This window comes from Chaetodon auriga, chromosome 22 (assembly GCF_051107435.1).
Source record: "Chaetodon auriga isolate fChaAug3 chromosome 22, fChaAug3.hap1, whole genome shotgun sequence".
NCBI lineage: Eukaryota > Metazoa > Chordata > Actinopteri > Chaetodontiformes > Chaetodontidae > Chaetodon > Chaetodon auriga.
Window position 1 is genome coordinate 15364038 of NC_135095.1, and position 20586 is coordinate 15384623.

General features: G+C 45.0%; 1 protein-coding gene across 1 annotated transcript in view; it reads right to left on the minus strand.

Annotated features, from left to right (window-relative positions):
• Window positions 1-20586, minus strand: part of ptn (pleiotrophin) — a 40304-nt gene that overhangs the window by 10523 nt on the left and 9195 nt on the right. Inside the window, exons 2-3 of the mRNA XM_076721670.1 lie at window positions 2673-2767; window positions 1469-1642 (exon numbers count right to left, since the gene is read on the minus strand). Coding sequence (XP_076577785.1) covers window positions 1469-1642; window positions 2673-2766 — 268 coding nt within the window. The 5' untranslated portion in view covers window position 2767. The remainder of the gene's footprint in view (window positions 1-1468; window positions 1643-2672; window positions 2768-20586) is intronic.

A 20586-nucleotide genomic window follows, 5' to 3' on the forward strand; every position in this document is an offset into this window, starting at 1 on the left:
CTTCACATATTCAAATACTTTTCCAGACTCCTACAAACCCTCAACCTGCCTAGTTTTCATCACGATGAGTAAACTGACGTTGATGTGTGTAACGGGGGGAGTGATTCCCTTTCTGTGATCACTTTTCAACATTACTCCTCATCTGTTTCAGGCTTTGTATGCATTCACTGAACAAGTATCTCTGCGGTCTATTGTATAGGAACCCATTAGCTGTACTGCTGGTTACCCACGTCACCTTCTCCACACAGTTGTCCTCTTTTTCGGGGTCATGCTGCGGGCAAACCTGGCTCTACAGTATTGTGCACATCCTCCCATATCAAGCACAGCATTTATACCCTCCCTGGATTGTTGTGTCGCACTCCTGTGAGTTGCAAAAAAAAAATCTATTTAGGCCATGTGCTGCAAGCTTAAAACCACTGTTAACCTAGTTTTCACTTGTTTGTTTTTAAGGATCTTTTGGAGTTTGATATTGTAATCAGATGTAGCAGATTTGCCAAATGGGATGTTACATGCTCCAGATCGAGTCTGGAACAAGTCACTTAATTCAGAGGTTACACTTTTTCTTACAAAGTTCATGCATTAGTGCAGAAAGTCACATGTGGTTCCCTAAAGCAACATGTTTGGTACCAGAACTCAGCCTGCGACTCAAAACGCTCTTTACATCAATGATTTTCAATGAGCAGCACCACATCTGAGTCCAGGTTTGGCTGCCAGGGTTGAATTACAGGGTCTTTTCACACCAATTCTGACGCATTTTGTGTAGGCACCAAATGTTACAGTATTCATTTATCTTTTTGATTGCAAAAATACCCAAAATAAAAAAAGACACTGGCTCAGGTTGCAAGGATTTTCAGCCCCTACAACACAAGGAGGGCCAGTTAGCCTCTTCTTTACTTTTCTTTTCTCAAGTAACTTTCGACAATTTAAAGGCCAGAGGCATGTAACTTATTGCCACTTCTCAAAAACTCTGGCTGTTGTAATCTATGGAGCCAGTTAGCAGGACCATTATTTCCTGCAGTGTGTTCATCACTCGTGACAGGCTCATTGCAGAGCAGCAGGCTCCTGCCTGACAGGCCTTACTGGGGGAACAAAAGTCCCTGAGGCTTGTCACTGTAAGACATTTGTGCTGTGAAGGCTGCACAGTCTCAAGCCCAAAAAAGCAAATGACAAAGCAGGATGATTATTCCTGTGTTTTCCATGACGATGTACCACGTCCTCAGCAGACATTTCTGGTGTACCTCTAATTAGCTAGCTTACTCATTCCTATTGTGAAAATGGGACCATTGTTCGTGTGAATGACAGGCCGGCATGCATCACGGGGGGGGGGGGGGGTACGGGGGGGGGGGGGGTGCGGGGTGGGAGGGATGGGAGCCTTGCAGTCGTACAGAAGGAGGGAAGCTCTCTGGATCTCTCAGTGGCCTTTGATTATTGAAATACCCTTTAAAAGCAGCTTAGGGTAAAGTCTCACCTCCGAACTTCTTCTTCCAGTTGCAGGGGATCTTGCAGCGCTGGGTCTTGATGGTCTGCTTGCAGTCGGTGCCGGTGCGCGTCCCCTCCCTGGTGCCCAGTCCACAGTCCCCTTCGTTGGCTACACAAACGCTCCACTGCCACTCCCCGCAGTCCGACTTGCGCTCCTTCTTCCCTGTAGGACCAAACAAACACCAGTTCTGTGTAACCTCCGTATGCTATCACCACCGAGGAAGTTCACCAGTGTGACTCGTTTGAAGTGGCAGCTCTTGTCAAAGCGATGCACGACCGCAAGTCCTTTAATTCTCTGAATGCTCACCATTTTTCTTTAAAAAGATCTGTTTATAGTTTCACGTGGCTGAGAACAAGCCCTTTCATCGTATAAGCTTAATCATTTTCAGCATTAAATATAAATATTCAGGGTTTGAGGACCTGCAAGGATTTCAGCAGATCCAACAGACTTCAAGGTTTTAGCCTTCAAATGTCAAATCATGTATTTAAAGGGTCAATTTTTAGGTCCAACCAGAAACAAATGTCTCACATCCACATCTCTGATTATAGGAAGTGCGTTAGAATCTTAGTTTTTATTAAAGCAAGAAAAGAAACCTGCTGTTTGCAGCGTTTAGAAAAGAAAAAATATTTACCCCCTCATGGGCTTTTGCAAATTATTTCAAGGTAGATGTAATGGGTTTAGGTGCTTGTGCTAATTTCCAATGCAAATGAACTTTTTTCCCCCTTGAATTTAAATGAAGCTAAATCCTGTTTTCTTTACCCCAGTGAGAGTTATCTAACTTATTTTGCCTTTCTTGCAAGATATTGCTATTTGTCTCTGGTAAATTCTCAAAGGAGACAAACTGCTTTACTCCCAAAGGCTATTTTTTTCATTTTCATAATTTTTTAAGAGTTGTGTCCAACTAAAGAAGTTGTTAACGGGGACACTGCTCACAGTGCAGACTTTTGGAGAGTAATAGCACTGTACGTCATTCCACTGAGAACAAGTCAATTTTATGCTGATGAGGTTAATTGGCAAACATGGCGTCCATCATCGCAAGCGAAGACTTTTGATTTGATTTCAAGCTGAACAGCGCGGTGCTCCTGTTTCATATTAATCTACAGTATGAAGTCAATCTAAACCTGCAGAGGTGGATTAATTCTATCGATTTTCCTCTGACTGAGGAGTCTGTCCTGAGCTCTGCAGGATTCACCTTGTTTCTCTGCTTTGCCTCCTTCAGCTGCCATCACCGTTAAGACCAGGAGTGCCATTACAGCCACCCGTGTCCACTGCTTCTGTCCATTCATTCTGAAAGAGAGACAAGACGTTAGAGGAGAACCAAATCAGGAGGAGTTATTTTGGAAAGTGTCCCCCTGTTGTTTGAGAACTTGTGAGTTTTGAGAACCTAAAAATGCGCCTGAACTTGACACATTCAGGTGTTTGGTGGAACAGGAGGAGGGAGAGAGAGGAAAAAAAAAAAAAAGCAATAGTTGTCCCAAGTCTCAGGAGACAGAGGAATCGCCTGGGGAATTTCCATCTCTCATCTCGTGTCATTTCCACTGTGCTGGATTCCAATATCAACATTTTGATTGTCTGCACTGCCTCTACACTGTCAGTCACGGCTGCATCTGCTGTCAGTCTCTGTGAAACCTTGTCACGAGGAGATAAAGCGTACCGAGCTTGATTTGATTTGTCAAAACTCTTGTTCCTCTGCGGCATGAAGTTTGAAGCAAGAAGAGAAGTTTAACTGATTCTATTAATAATGTAAATAGGTCAATAATTAATAAGTCAACCCTTGTTCACAACAGAAGACTGAGGCTGTCTTGCCTATTAATTGTGAGTGTTTAAAGAAACCTTTGCTCTGTGATTGTCACCGAAATCACTACTGATCCCTATCAGTGCTGTGTCGGAGTGTTATGAGTGAGTCTGTGCATGAGGATGCATGGTTTCACATTATTCAACTGACTGACCTGATGCAGCAAAGAAGAGCAATAATGCAGGTTTCAAAATGTTTAAAAATGTCTTTTCCACTGTTTTACAACGAAGGAAATGCAGGAAACATGTTTGTTACTCAATGAAAGGCTCTGTGTGAATCCCAGAAACTTTAAATCTCCACAGGGCACCTTGGAAGGTATTGGGTATTGGCCATATTTTCTCCATCAATGTCATTATAAGATTAAATGTTTCCTCTCTCACTCAGTCATGGCGGGCTGGATGCCACAGCAGTCCCTGGCCTCCTGTCACCTCAGACAGGAATTACAGAGAGTTTCACACAGTGACTTATACATATTTTAATCTGGAAGAAGAGAACTGGGAATGTGTACTGGGAAAGAATAAGTAGGGCCATGGCATCCTGAATTTGGGAGTAACAATATTCACTTTTTGACTTGTCTCGAGTCCAAACAGGCTTAGTGAATTCTACAGTAACTGTCCAAGAAAAGATTAAATCTGCTGCAAGGAAGTGAGACAAGCACAATGAATCGTCATGAGGAAAATGTCTCTGCGTTGTCTCTGTTTGCGTCAAGCTGCCGACATTTTTTTAGCAGGTTTAACATTAAAATTTTAACATTTTAACAAAAGTATTCCATATTAGCAGAATCAGAATTCCCTTTATTGTCTGATGCTCCAGCAGAAAGCTGTTGCTGTCACGACCACCGGACTGATGCGCTGTGATGGAATTAGAGCAGAACACCCACTCTGTCCGACTTCGCCTGCCTTTTTTTCTCTGGTGGAGAAATCCTCTGGTAGACGGCGCTCTCTGAGGGGCCAGGCAGCTCCAGACTGAAGCAATTAGGGAAATAATATACATTTATCATTTTTAATTAATCACCAGCTGGCTGCGAGCCCCCCCGCCCCATTGTGGAACGAACTCACATTCCAAACTTTTCATTTCACTCACTTTCAACTCATTTTTATTACGTCCTCCACAAGGCTGCAAACCTCACCGGCCGCATTTCAGAAGCAGAGCGTTTTGCCTGCCTGATTTTGCTCAGATTGGGCTGATTTGCTCATTCATCCTTCATATTTGTCCTTCTCTCATGCAAAAGCAGGCTTTGCAGCATCTGTTTTAATTGTGTTTTTTGTTGATGTAAGATTGGGAGCTTTATTTTGAAAATTCACCGGATTCTCGGCACCGTTCCTGCGTCTGACTTCCTGTTCTGCTCTGTGCAGATAGACGCATTGTCTAGAATGGCAGCGTTCAACTCAGCACAGTTACAGTCCATCTTCAAAGGAAAAACGGCCTCATAGGTTAGATTTGAAAGCAGGTTATTACGATCCATATTTATGTTTACTGCTAGGCTGTGATCTTTATTGGCTGTAGTAATTATGATGGAGCAAAGTCAGGTGATGTAGTATAAAAAGCAAGAAGGTTCACATTTGGTGGAAGGTGCCAATCAACTTATGTAACATACGCAAAACCCAAACCATGATTTTTTTCCTGCCTTGCAACATTAATCATGTGACAACAAAGGTCCGGTACGCCTGTCGCTGGTGCCGTCCAGCAGTCACATGTGTTGTCATTTGTTTGACTGTTTGCCAAATGAACCTACGCAGTCGTTTAAGTGTGAGGACGTGCAGTCAGTCTCTGAAATTTAAATGAGGTATTCAAACCATAGGCTATATTTAATTATGGGATGTTATCGTAGTGTGTTTTACACAGGATTTAGTGTCTCCCAGCACTCATTATGAGCCTCGTGGTAGCAGCTGTAGTCAGCCGAGAAAAGTCGTCTGAATCCCTCACATGATTGATGTTATGCTTCTTCGGCTGTGACAGCGCAGAGAAAAACCTGTTTTGATGAAATACTTCAGACTCCCATCTCCCTTTTTTGTTTTTTTAATGTTGACTCTTTTTAAGAGATTCCAAACTATTCATCTCCATAACCCAAAAAAAAGGGAAAAGCAAAAAAAAAAAAAATGATTGAATGCCAACTGTAAGAAGTGCATACAATGAGTTCTGAGAGTTTCTGAGAGAAAACCCAATGAAAGCTCCCCGATAAAGATCATTTTCCAACAGAAAGGCATTGTGGCCTTTCAAAAGAAAGCCTTTTCCTCGGCTCGTCACATGCAGGATGACGGGTTCTTGGTGCAGTGCGGGCATGAAAGGAGCCCGGGTTGATGGCTTTGAATGAGCTCTCCATACAGCAGGTTAAAGAATTAAACTGAATTAAGCAGCTCCCGTGGAGCTGGAGACTCCTCTGAGACGACAGGTTTCTCCTCCTCGCCGTGTCAATAAATTAAATTGAAGTCTCTCCCAACCATGTAGCTCCTATTTCCAGAGCATGACAGCACCTATAATGGATGACTGCGTGGATCGGAGCATTTGACTATCATTGAGCAGGCGTGTGTGCTGCCGGTGTAACGCTTTGATAAGAAGCGCTGGGGATTGCCAACTTAAAGGACGTCAACCTGCGCTCCTCCATAAACGCTCTGCCCCTCTTTTACTTCAGTACACACACAGTCAGATAGCTCGACGCGTCGTGACGGGGAGAAGAGGAGCTTGAAAAAAGAACTGACGTTTTCTCCTTTCAAGTCGTGGCCCCTGGCAACCTGCCCACGGCTCCTCACTTCACCACTCAGACCCCCGTAATTTGACTTGGAGCGGAGGTTTTTCTAATTTCGCCTCAGTTCGCCACGTCGTCCTTCAGGGAGCTGCCGTTTGGCTTTGCAGGATGTTTCGTCCGATGTTTCTCTAACGGGGAATCAGATTATTTCAGGGTCGGCTAAAGTTGATGCCAGACACAAGAGAAGAAGAGTCATCGATCATCGCTCAACTTGTCCCCAGATTCTATGTCAGATATTTGATCCAGGATATCGACGTACCTGAGAGTTTAGAGAAGTGAAGCTCGAACAAACGCTTCATAAAACTGGGGTTTGTGAATATGTTGTAGCTGGCTCTAAAAGAGACGGCGCTCCTTGTGAAAATAAAGATGAAAGGTTCGGTGCTGTGGATTTTCGGGTGTTTGAGCACAGCTCTTTTTTTTTTTTTTTGAACATTCACATCAATTACAGAAGACATAACTTCAAAACTAGGAACGACTAGGAACCACTCTTGGACTCTTGGAGAAGTAAAAACCATGATCGCGTGTTCAAATATGTTGTTTTCTATCCAGTCAGGTGTGTGAGAAATGTGTGTAATTGTAGATCTCCCAATTAGTTTCTCAATTAATTATTTAGTCTGTAAAACAACGGTCATCAGGGTTTCTTACTTTATCCTAAAATTGCTTGTTTTGTTGAGCCGGCAGTCGAAAATGCAAAGATATGCATCAAATTCTCACATCTGAGAAGCTGGAACTGCAGGATGTTTGGGCTTTTTTGCTTGATAAATGACTGGAACAATTCCAGTCGTGTTCGAGCTTCGACGGGAACGGGAGAACTGAGTGTTTGCAAACCTCACACCGTGGACGTCTCATGAGCTGGAACATCAGAAGCATCCAATGGCCAGTGAGGCTCATGAGCCAGTGAGAATTAGTCCTATCAAACCCTCAATTTGCCCCATTGATCCAGACTCAGCTGCGGGTTCCTGGCGAAAGGGATGGAGGAGGAAAGCCAATACTGGCCACAAATCGATGGAGCATCAGTGATTCCTTGTGTGCTCCAGCGAATAAACACAAGACGCTCCACCACTCTGGAACGCTCTCTCCTCTGTCTCATTAGGGCTGACGTAATCCCTGCCGCGGACACGAAGGAGATTCTGTTTATACATCAGCTCCTTTCGCCTGCGCCTGATGGCGGGAGGCGATGGAGTCGACAGCACAGGAATAAAGGAGAGTGCAGTTTAATGAATCAGTTGTAAGGCCGAAGAAAAGGTGAATTACTTCGGTTATTATGTGCACTGGCTGGGCAAAAAAGATTTCCGCCATTATCGCCGTGTGAAGAATGGATTTTGGTTTCTTCCATTTCGACCATTAACCTCTCAGAATCCAGTTCTTAATCAGAGGACTTGTCTACATGAATAAGGGGAGCATGTAATTATGCAACAGCCCCTCTGTGGTGTGTTAATGATGAACACAAATATTATCATAACACACATGTATGCTTTTAATATCACTTAGCTGCGCATGAATTATACATGTTTTTCTTTAATAACTCTTTGCCCCCGGAGGTAACAAATCAAGGAGCGGGGTTTCCGACGGCAGCTCGCTCTGACTCTCACGCAATACTTGCAGTGGTGTCATTATGCAAGCATTGAAATTAGTCCAGATGTGCCATATTGCATATTAAAACACACTTTAAGTCATGTCCGAAAGCTGCGAACATTATTTAGAATCCACAAACATACATAACTGGTTTTAGCGGACACTTTAAAGTGGTTATACTCCTACATTTTAATAATAACAATAAAATGTGACAATGTGAAAGAGCGTGTAGTGATGAACCTGCAGAGAATTATCAACCAAACCTGCAGCCCGCCTCGCTTTTATGGAGGTTTATATCAAGTTTTAGCTCATTATTGAGCCGTCCGGCCTGCAGCCTTTACTGTTTTACTTCACTCTCATCGCTCTCGTTTATGGCCACAGCAGCAGAGAGAAGCTCCAAAAACCCACTGGACACTCCCTGCTCAGCACCAAGCGCGCACAGTTAGCAACTAGCTGGTGGACAAAGTGGAGCGTTTAGCAGCCAGAGAGCCAGACGTTTCCCTCAGGAGCCGGTAGAGACCAAAAACAGAGCTACAAGAGACTCAAATTCGCCCGAGAAACACCTACAAATGAAAGATAATGATGTTCTGAAACTGCTGGATGCTATATGAACTTAAACTTATGCTCAGCCAATCATAAAGAGCCCTTGAATTGATTACATCTCTGGTGATTAATGGAATGGCAAGTTAACCCTGATAGCAGGTCGGACAGGAACAAGCCACCAACACTCCATCCAAAACATGGTCCATGACGTGAGGCTGATCGACTGAACGCCGAACAACAGGCCAGCGAGCAGAAAAAGACAACCCCATGTGCACTTCATGCAGGGGAGAAAGTTGTGGATGGCAAAGACAAAACATGCTGCAATAAGCATGTTTTGTCTTGTGCAATAAGCTTTCCCCCCCCCCAGTTCTCCCCCCAGCTTTTCCGCCTTTTCACAGCCGCTTTCAGTTTTGGAGATACGGTTCACATGAACGTGCAATCGGAAGGAAAGCCAAAGTCTTGTAGCCACACTTCTCTTTCAAGTGGTAAACACTGGTCTCATGTGGAAAGAAGCACTCGGGTCACACAGGCCTATTATAAGTGCAAAAATGGACCTGAGCGAAGGGGTCTTCACCTTCTCTTCGCTTTACAGACGGTGAGCATCTGACTCACAGGTCTTTGTCCCAGCATAAAGCACCAGCCCGGAGGAAAACGCAACACACACAGCTGAGGTAAGGTAACAGAAATGAACCTCTGCAGAGGCAGGAGTTCAGCAAACAGCAGACACAGTCCATGAAACAGGCAGGAAGAAGCTGCTGTGTATCACACTGTTCCAGCACGTGTGTGGATGCAACCTGTCCTGCTTCCTGAAAGGTTTCAGCTCTGCCCGCCCCCTAAACCAGATACCACATCACAGGAGTCCGCTGTGCCTCAGCTCTTCAGCGCTTTAGCATCTTTTAGCTCATTGTTTTGGTTTTATGGCCAAAATTTTTTACTATTTTGACGGACTTTAACCACTCTCATCAACCTTATGTCCAGCAGCAGGAGGCAGCCATTTTCACCAAAATAAAGCTCTGATAAACCCATTTTACACCAACTGCCCAGCGCCACACTGCAAAAAGACAGAGTTAGCATCTAGCCTGAGAACATCTTGGAGCATTTAGCGGCGAGAGCTACTTTGGAGGAATCCAAAGACAACTACACGACGATTGGATATTGGTCTTTAAATCGATCTGCTGGCCAGACATCAAACTCAAATGAAAGCTTACATTGGCTTGATGTTTGAAGGGGCAATTCCTCACAAACAGACCTTAACCGTTAACCCCCAATTGGCCAAAAGAATCCTTAATGCTGCTTTGGGAGCGCTCATTGATCGAAAGATTAACTGAACAGCAGCTCGAGGTCTCTTTTCTGCTGTTGGTCTGTTTAAGAAAAGGCTCGACTGAAGGTGTTTAGGTGGTGTAACATCAGCAGGCAGGCTGCTCCATTCCTTAGATGCACAAACGCTGAACGCCATCTCACCAGCCTTTGAAAATGCCCTCGGCACACGGGGGAGATTTCCACCTTGTGACGGGAGAGATCTGCTGGGATTGTAAACTGACAGCATGTCCACACAATGCATTGTTGCAGCTTACTGCTTCTGCTTTTTGTCGCAGCGACTCGCTTTTTTACTTTCTTGGAAAGCCGTCACACAAAAACATCTCAGTTGGGCCGACGCTCGTCCTCCTTCTTGCAAAGCCGATGACCCTTTCCTGGTAAATAAAGGCCAAATTACTGCAGAAACTCAATTTAAAAGCATCTCACATAAATGTCTTTACTGGGAGGATCATTTCTGCTGCTGCTAAGACATTTCAGATATTTAGAAAAACAGAAACAAAGGACTTTTTCCTGTATGGTTTGGTTTGTTTATCTTGAGTTACAGAGAGAGAATACAGCACAATGTCCTTGGGAAAAGTCAGGCAGAAAAATTCACTTCTGAGCAGCTTTCCCATCTCAGGAGTTGTGATTCAGAAAAGCAGCGAACGCCTCACCTAGACACAGGGCATATTGAAAGGATTTATTTCGGAGTTTCTCGGCCCGTGTGTTCCTTGAGCGGAGCTTTTGAGAGATTCCAGCACAGATGAAATGAGAAGTGTATTGACTACAGGACAAAGGAGGGTCTTTGAAAGAGACAGACAGGCTGACGAGCATGTGAAGTAATATAACTCCGATGCACAGCCACAAAAAAACAGCAGCGTGAGGAGCTGTGTGAAGGCTTCCAGCAGGAAGAATATGGATGAATAAATGTAAATCATGGAAGAGAAAGCTGCTCGCTGCAATAATACCTCCGGGTTTGATGACGACAGCCATTGAAGAAAAGGGAGTCACCTCTCACGGGGGCGTCGGACACCTTAATTGAACTACGCCGCCATTTCTCATGTTTTCAGGTGCAGGTGATTAGAGGGAAATACGGCACATTTTCTGACTTGTGTTTTGTAAAGGTCAGACGGCGGGGGGGGGGGGGGCGTGGAGAGGGTCCCTGCTATCTCTCAGAACAGCCCTGGAGGAGGCCCCAGGGAGTCGTGCTCCGGAACAAAAACAGCATGTGTGGCGCTCTGTGTGTGTGTGTGTGTGTGTGTGTGTGTGTGTGTGTGTGTGTGTGTGGTGTGTTTGAGGCCAAGCGCTGAAAACAGAGCTGGGTTTGAACAGAACGACGGCCTTGTTTAATGATAAAAACACAATATTAAGGACAAACAAAGGCTCAGTGAGAGCATCGGAGCTGAAACGGCTGAAATTGAAGACTTCGATTTATGCATGAATGCCTCCATTACGCCGATCATATTATATCTGCGCCTCCACACACCCACGCCGTCACTTATCCTCCCACTCATCGCCGTGCCCCCTTTTTCTTTATTATGAGCACTCACATGAGGACGTGATGAGCCCCATACTGTCGCTGGTACGACAAACCCCACTGGTTATCAGTGACCCTCCTCTTTTGGGATTATAAGTCTGCATTTCCACAAATGAAGTATTCACCTCCACTCCCTGCATCTCATTACATCACAGCCCATTCAGCTGCGTAATATTTTAGCCATCTTTTCACATGGGAAAAAAGGCTGCACAAAGAGAGCCAGGGGGGCCGCACAAGTGGATTAAACTTTCAATAAGGGCTTCTTTTCAGCGGAGACAGGTTGGTAAAATACCACAAGACAACGCCTTTTTAGCACCGGCTCAAGGGGTAAACATTTCAAACAGATGTTAGAGAGTGTTCAACTTCAGGACGCCGTGAATGATGGCAGGCGGGTTTGAAAGATGCCCACTGTTTGCAGCTGTTTTGAAGGCTTTGTCTCAGTTTTAACAAGCGGACTTGAGTTCCACTGGCTGAAGTGTGCTGGACACAGCACATTGTTTTTTTTATATTTTGACTGATGCCTTTGAAAAAATCTGTCACAACAGCTTAAAAAGGCTGAGATCTGACACTCAGGGCCCTGGAGGGTCCCGAGCCGTCCTTGCTGGACTTACTTTGTTTTGATTCGTTACACATTCGTTTAAATAGCTTCAATATTCCAGTTTACATTAATGCTTCCATGGAGCAAATCCCCAAACCTGCAATACCTGATTTATTTGGCCACTTGGAGGCAGCGGACACAATACAGCGTCAACAGTTACACATCCAGGCGATACGGAGCATCATTCATCTGGTCCAATATTCACTGTCTTTTGTCTCTGTTTTTGGTCTCTACCAACTCCTGAGGGAAATATCTGACACTTCAGCTGCTAAATGCTCCACTAGGTTCACCAGCTAGGCACTAACTGTGTGTGTCTGCAGTGTGGTGCTGAGCAGGTCGTTTTTTGCTGGCCTGCCCCGGCTGGAAATGACGCCACTGGAGCGGCGAGAGTGGATCCAAACAGTCAATTTGCTGGCGGACAGCTCAACAATGAGCTCTGAGCTTCAGGTGATGATTCTCTGGTTGTCATTTGATGTGATTTTTAATATAAAAATATCGATTAAAGCTTCTTTTAACATATTTGTTTGAGCACAACAGGGGCCTGGAGCTCGTTTTTGGCCCTGTGTAGCAGGATAGTGCTGCTGCTTTCCCACCTTTTTGGCCATTTTTGTGTTAAAATGCAAAAAATGATGCTAATAATTAAAAGTTTACATAATTATAATTAGGAATTGTCCTGTAGTCCCACAGCTGACTGATTAGGTTGGAGCTGCGACAGTATTCTTCAGCTTGGTTTCTCGTGTACTCAGAACGAGAAGGTTCACAGGCTAAACGCTGAGGGATGCAGGCCTCGCACATTTCCAGAATCAGCTGAAAAAAGGCGACACAGCGTGAAGTTCGTGAGTCAGCAGGTTTGACCGCTTTAGATCACGCTGATCCCGGCGTGCTGTATTCCTACTTGTCCATTCGTCTCAGTGCAGGGGGCCGAATCACCTGCGGACCTGCCCGGCTGCAGAGGACGCCTGTCCGCCCGCCCGCCCTCGTCCCTGCTCTTCCCTCAGTCTGGGAGCCTTGTGATTGCTAGAAATAGCTGTTCCGATTAGATCCTGCTCTGTCTGCCTGCTGGACCTGTGCAATCTGAACCCCCACCCCCCCCCCCCGCCAGCAGCCGCTGACAGCCCAGAAACGGAGCCCCGTCCCTCAAGCCCCACGCTGTTAGCATCAGCAGTCACCGCCTCCCCTCTCTCCTCTCCTGCCTACTCTCCAAAGGCGCCAATTTAGAGGTGTCTGTCTAATTGAATAGGCAACATTTATCTTTATGTGTGTGTGTGTGTGTGTGTGTGTGTGTGTGTTCCTCGCAGGAACCCGCTGAAAGCACCTTGAGTCACTTGTTCATTAAAGTATGCTGGATGAGAAAGCCTTTGCACACAGCGTGGGCAGCTTTGTCTGCCTTTTGATTAAGCCATCCTCCCTCCTTTTCTCTCCTCCATCATGTCTGCATCTCGCTCTCCCTTCCCGTCTCCACTCCTTATTCAAAGTATTTCGCCGCGGCATTCACGGGGAATTTGTATTTCTGTCCACTTCTGTCCGTTCATATCTCTGCGTATTTAATTTTGCTTGTAAACAGGCTGTGGATTTTCACATTTGGAGTGGAACTGCAGCGGCAGCATATTAAAGAGCCCAGAAATCACAGCCTCCTTGAGAGTGGGAATGTGCTTAATGTGCTGTGGATTAAGGTAAATAATGCTGTAGCAGATATGCCTGCCAGTCATGACTCACTCATGAATAATACAGCAAAAATGTGAAATATGAATATGGTTCTGATGTATGAAGTTCAACACAGTCACGTTTATTTGAAGGTTCATTTCAACTGTATAGATTCCCTCATTAACGTATGCACACTGACGGAGCATCAGTGAGTTCCATACGAGTCAATTAGAAGGACATTAATTACTTACTCCCTGCTGTTAAGGTGGTCCTGCGACAGTCTGTCAACGGAAATCAAGCGTTCGTCCCCAGTCGGGTTAAAAATGGCTGTAAAAACTTTCCCAGGACGAAACTAGGCCTAATATGAGCGCTAACCACCCTTCCACAGCAGGCTTTGTCTGTAAGCTTTTAACCACGGAGTAACTTATAATAAATCATGAGCGGCTCCTGCACTTTGAGCGGATCAGCCGCTGGAGGATTCTGTGCTTCGAGATTTGTCCATTCGTAAATTGAACACCTCTAATGCACAGGAAATGGAAGCCGAGGTCCATTTGCATCTGCAGTTACAATAAATTCCAATGGTTTTTATGGCTTAAACAAGATAATGAATGTCCGTAGAATCTATTCAAAGCAGTCTCGCAGCAGAATCCACATCTGTGCCGTCCCTCTACACGCTCTGTGCTTCAAACGCTCACAGCTCTGCTAAATGCTTCTGTCTCAGTCCTAATGGGCAGCTCTCTAAGCTCACCAAACTGACCGCCATGCAATAAACACAGTTGAAGACGGCGACACGTGAAAGGGTTTCTGACGCACACGCAGCGCTCGTAGGCTCTGATGATGATCGTCTGTGACATTTTAACTCTCTGCTTTGTAAGATGCTGAGAAACTGTGTTTACTCACATGTGCACGTGCAAAAGTACACGTAAAAAAACAGCTTTTTAAGATACACGCACTGCTTTTGATATGTTAAATCCCCAAATTTGGTGCAGCACCACACAAAAAAGTGTTGTTATAATCACAGACTTTGTTTTAGCCCAAACCCCCAATGTATTAGTAAAATTCACCATGTCACTCACTCACTCCAAACTTCTCCATAACACGCATAAAACGTCTTTTTTGTTGTTTCTACTGTGTGCACCCTAAGAGATTTGTAATGTGTTATTATCTCATGATTTGTTAAAAAAAATAATTTGAAACATTTGGGGGAACTGAATGGATTTGGGAGGCCCCCGGTTGCGAGTGTGGTACAATAAGAAGCCACATGTTTTCCTCGTGGAGGCTCATTTGAATAATAATGACAGCGGGCTGAAAGCTCGACACACCACTCCACACAGCCTGACCTCAGATCCGGATCTGGACTCTGTATCGTGTACCACACACCGGAGACGGCATATTGCTCATCCTCTGGATTTAAACATGATTCCAGTCTGAGATAACCTACATCCACCGCCTACACACACGCCAACGTGTCTCCACAGAGGTTTACCACCCACCTCCCCCAAACCAGGCGTCACGCTGCGAGGCCGAGCAGGAGCACGGCTACAGCTGCAGGTGGAGAGATAAAGCCTTCAGTTACCTGTAATCCCACACCAGCTTCTCGCACACGGCGTTATGGCCACAGCAGCGCGAACCCCAGACCGAGAACACGCGCTGTAAGAGCCGCGTGCACTACTACGACAAGCTGTCCGTGATACGCTGCACTTCACTCCCCACTTCGTTTTTTTTCTCACATTTACTCCTGAAGTTTGAGCTTTTTTCTCCCCCAAGGAAATCCAAAGAGCTACGGCAACAGACGGCTGCTGTTTGGAGCTGGAAATCTATGCTTTTATGAGCCGAGAGTGGGCCGAAGAGAAAAATTTATTTATAAGAAAATGTCACTGATTATTACTTAGCAGGCACGCAGACTGCAAGGAGTTCTGTTTATCTCACCCACTGAGTTATGAGACTTACATTAGAGTACAAATTTGCATATGTTCTCATTCAGAAGTGAGACTGAGCTGTACAAATATCTTTAAAATGACAACAGTCATGACTTTGTGCGCAAGTTGATGAGGCAAATATAAAACCTATGTGAGGGCTTGACCTTGAAAATGTGGCACGTGATAGAATTTAGAGCGACAAGACACTGGAAATGTGCTCAGCTTCAATAGAAGAAAGGAAAGATATGCGGCCACACAAGCCAGATGTTTCTGTCAGTGTGACATCTGCAGGCTGCTCTGCAGTGTCACGCCCACGTGCGCTACAGATCTCTGTCAATTAAAACCAGCCACCACTCTTCACTTATTAAAGCACAATGGAGCTTCAAGGTCAGCGGCTGGAAATGCACAAGTGTCAAGGAGCCGTGGACGGAGGACACGCGCTGCTCTCTGCAGTCAGAGCACAACATAACCTGCGTCATTTGGTGGATATTTTTATCCAAAACGCATTACAGCACAGTGCCAGCGAGACTGTGCCAGACAAAGCGATTAAACAGGTTTATGCATCATGTTTGTGCACAGAAACGTCGAAGAATGCGAGGCAGGGGCTCGTTTCGTTACCTACGACGTGCTGTCGTTTGTGTCAAATTCACAGACATTGTAATCAACTTTTCCGCGTTTAATTTCATTAGTTTTGCTCTGTTTTATCATCCGGAGAGTACTGCTAGCACATTGCGCAGCGCTGCATGCAAGTTGAGAGAGAAGATGTGAGTGAGGCTGTCAAAGGATTCATTAATGCTCCTCTCCCGCCTCCCCTCACTCTCTGCCTGCAGATCTCATCCTGCATCTTGAAGGGAAGCCGTGGTGACAGTGGTGCCAACATTAACTTGCAAGGCATGCTAAGCCGCGCTGTCACCGAGACGTGCTCGAGACGAGAAGTTCTGACTGTCTGACATCGACACAAGACAATAACCGAGAAAGTGTGGGCAGATCGTGTTTACTCACTTTGGCAAAACAAATTGTGCTGGACAGTTTTGACAGCTGTTCCCACCATTTCGTGGAGATGTAATATTGTGTTTACAGTATTAGTGTCACATACGTAGCGTAGGTACTGGGGAATGCATACAGTACATGCTGTTCATATTTACCTTCACATTTAAAGCAGTGCTCTCCTGAGCCCACAGACTGTGAATCACAGGCGCTTTCATGTCCTTCTGCATGTCTTCTTGAAATAGATCTTAAAGGTGCACTTGTATATGGTCTCTAATGTGGAATAACAAAGATCCAGCATGGGTTCTTTGTTTCCTGAAGCACCGCGGCCCTGTTGGCTCCCCTGTAGCCTGCGTGGCGGTGGAACAAAGCTCGACTGCAGATTACGAGAGCCGCACAAAGGCAAACAGTTGTACATTTCCCTCCAGGCTGAGGCTCACCTCAGATCACACAGCAGCACCGGAGAGAAATACAGTTCAGCATCCACGAGGCGCGTGTCACGCACCCCTCGACCAGTCCACCCCCCCCCAACCCCCCCACCCCGGCTAAAAAAAGCCTATTGATTTTAAAATAATAATAATCGTCGGTCCCCACAGCCCTTTGAGTCGCAGCATTACCTCGATATCCGTCCAATTTCAGGGATGACTGCCACCGAGCGAGTTTCGGCCTTTGAATCACCAACCTGTGCGATTCGGTAGGTGGGAGGCAATCATCAGTGGTCGTTTTCAACTATTTTCTCCCAAGGACACCAGTCGGCATATGCAGATTCCCTGTCAGCTCGCGCACACACATCCAAACCTTCTGTTCGATTCCCATCTCCAGTTTGAAATGTTTGGCTGATTAATATTCGCTCGCACGCTGCTCCCAGGTGGACGACCCGCAGAGAGACGGGAGCTTTAGGTGCGCCGCTCAATAACGGTGTTTCTCTGCTGCTTTGGTTGGGGATTTGTTTCTCTCTGCAGTTTTTCTCCTCAAATGCCCCCAGCAGCCCGTCTGAAGCTCAAAGATAGCCGGACAGAGTTGAGGTGAAGTTGTTTTTTTTTGTCCTTCCCAATATTATTCGCACAATTTGTGGCTGAATATGGAACATGCCGAATGGATTTTACTTCCTCTTGAGATGAAATAATGAATAATTTTCCAGCTCTTACACCTTTTTCTATGAATGAAGTGGCTCGGGACACGAAAGCGAGGAGGAAAAACAATGAATAAGTAACTTAAATCGTTAATTTAAAGCTCTGAATCTCATTGGTCTGTAATTAACTGAAAAAAATTTGAGAAAAGTTCACTTTTGAAGTTACTCATTTCAAGTGTTCTCTTCTGGCTTGTTTTGACAAGAAAAAACAGCAGCTAGCCTGCAACACAGTGGAGCCTTTAGCAGCTAAAGAGCCAGATGTTTCCTTCACGAGCTGGCGGAGACCAAAACGGAGCTAAAAGAGCGTGGATGCTGGTCTTAAAGGTCGCTCTGTGGCTGCTGAATGTGTGAACACGTATTCTCATGAGATGAAATAATGAATAAGTTCACAGCTCTTTCGTTCATTTAAACGCCTGAATCTTATTGGTCTGTAATTAACTGAAGGAAATCTGTCAAAGGAAAGTTCAGCTTTAAAGTTACTCATTTGAAGTCTTCTACTTTGGCTTGTTTGGACACATTTCACTCCAGAAGCAGGTGAATGGGCACCAGGAATGAGTGTTTTGACTCCATTCTCACTGCAAGATCTGTCACAGTTTGAGCGAAAATGAATCTGAAAGCCATGTGTTAGACTGTGTGACTTATTCTGCGAGTAAAGACCGTCATTTGTTCCTTTCTGCAGCTTCACGCCTGTGAAAAAACAGGCTGTAAAGTTGCACAGCTCCACCAGCGAAGGGTCAAACCTGACCAATAAATCAGCGGTCACTCAGTTTGAGCATATTCACACTGTTGTCTTTATCTCCTCCACACCTCCCCTTTGATCACTAAATCATTTCTTCATTTCTTTTACAGCAGTAGGTGGGTGTCTGAAATAAGATTTTAGTGCTAAATGATGATTAGAATTTCCCACTTCAATTCTCCACATGAAGGGGAAAAAAAAGCAGCTTATTTCTGATGACTCAACCACGGAAAATAATCACACCTATTCAGTAAAGTCTATTTTTCTTCTTAATGTGGGGCAGGAATTGGAAGCAGGAGACTTTGTTTTGATGGTGAGATTGGTTTCTTTTGATTTAACTGTCAGCAGAGGGCTCTCATGATCTATCCACAATGGCCCTGACCTCTCATCTGCACTCTGTTGCAGTAACTGTATTTAATGACACCCACCATCAATGTCCTTTCATGGCAATATTGAGCAGAGCTTTTCTCTGCCGCTCGCTCTGTTTTTCTACCTCAAATAATGGCGGGGATGGCTTTAGCGTTTACCTTTCTTCACTGTCAAACACTGTGTGCCTCTTTGTGTCCTGCTACTCGATGTCCCATTGATCCGCTCGCAGCGCATTCTCCTGTTTGTACTGGACGAAATGATATCCATGCCCCTCACACCTTCTTCGCTCTGACCTCCAGTGAAGGTGTTCAAAAGCCTTTTCTTTTTCCCCTTGTAGCTGTCATATCGAGAGGATGACCTCATCAGCTACACACTGGCCTCTACTGGGTGAAATAAGTTACAGCCTGAAGAAAGGGAGGCAGAGAGAGGCTGGAGGTGGTTTTGGGGGAGATAATTTCAAACGGTTTTTGTAGATGGAAGATGTCAGCCACATTAGGGGTTCGTGTTCATGTTGATGTGTAGTTTTGGAGCATGCAGCAGCGCTGAAATGAGAGTTTCTCCGTTACTCCTTGTGAACCCGCGTGTCTTCTCATCTCCCCAAAACACTCTTTTGGCAGGCTTTGAATTACCTGCTCTCATCCCTGCCTAAATTGTTCAAATATGTTAGAAGTTGATCAAACAGAAAGGCTTTCGGAGCGCACGGCCGACAGAGCTTCCCCTGTGGGCTGTTGGGGATCAGACATGAAAACAGGGAAAGAACAAAGGCTTGTCGGGACTGTTAAAGACGCCTGGACCATAGCAGCCCATCAAAATTCATTCAGTGAAACGGGCATGAAATACCCGCCGACTGCAAGAACCTCTCAAACATGTCAAAGCTCCACTTCTGTCTCTCAGAAAATATGGTGTCAAAACAGGGAGATACTTGCATTTAAGACACAAAGCCTTCGCTTCACTCGCTCTTTGTCGCAAACATAAACCACTAAATACATTCTCATGGTAAACCATGAACATTTAGCTATTAAAGACATTTAACTGATTTGTGTGTTTTAACTTAGTTAAAGCTGCAATAAGCAATATCTGTCATTTTAACAACAGGTGATATGACAACATGCAAGATGAAAGCGACAAACCAAGCCGGGGCTGAAAAATGAGGAGCAGTGTGAAAAACTGCAGTTCCTCGAACGACCACTAGAGGCTGGCTCCAAAAGTTAATCCCTGTAGACCCCTGTAATAAAATGCCCAACGTCAGGGCAGAAATAAACATGTTTACAGCTAATTTGCCTGTTCATGACAACTGTATGAGGGTGAATTTTTATATAACTCACTCGTTTAAATCATATTTAAGCTTAAAGTTATGCATGATTATGGACTTGGCTGCTCTGAGTGACAGCTAGCCGCTAGGCTAGGCTAGCAGCCAGGCTTCACTGGGGCCACCTCAGCTCCACCTATTACATTCTTGCATTAATCAGTGTGATTTCCAGCTACATTCAGGCGAAAAATTTGATCAATCCACTGTACACCACGTGCCCAGCACCAAGGAGCTCACAGACAAAGTTAGCAATTAGCTGGTGAACATAGTGTTAGCAGCTAAAGAGCCAGATGTGTAAACAGGTCACTGTTTGCTAACACGTTAGCCAGCTTGTTTTGCTACGGCCTTAAACTCAACTTCCTGCTCTTGAATTCTCGCATGTCATCATTTACATATGTATTTTGTATCGTTTATGTTTTTCTTTTCTTCTTTGTTACACGGAAGACGCGGATCAGGTAAAACCATCCATCAAAAGAGGAGCCGTGAAGAAGCAGAGGAGGTAGAGAGGAATTCAGCAGAAATGAGATGGAAGGGCTACAACTCATTATCAGGATATATCCTCATATTGTGTACAGTCTCTGTGCTTAGGGTATAATAACCTGTTCCTCTTGTTTCTCAGTGAAAAATGTGAAGAACGTTTCTGGTTGAAACCCTCCAACGACAAAGAAAGACTGCTATTTTTAACTTGTTTACTCCAGTTTGCAATGATAGTGTCACTCAGCTCCTACTCTGCCAGGGTCTGTGCAACCCTCAATGAATCAAACATAGCTTGCGTCGCACTATATTCCAGGAGCCAGTGACAGTCTTATTTCCAGCCATCGAGGAAGCAGGGGAAAGTTATTTACTGAGAATGGTGGACAGAGGAAGATTGGACATCCCAGATCTGTCAAGGACACGACTTTTGGCCGAAGCAAATCCTT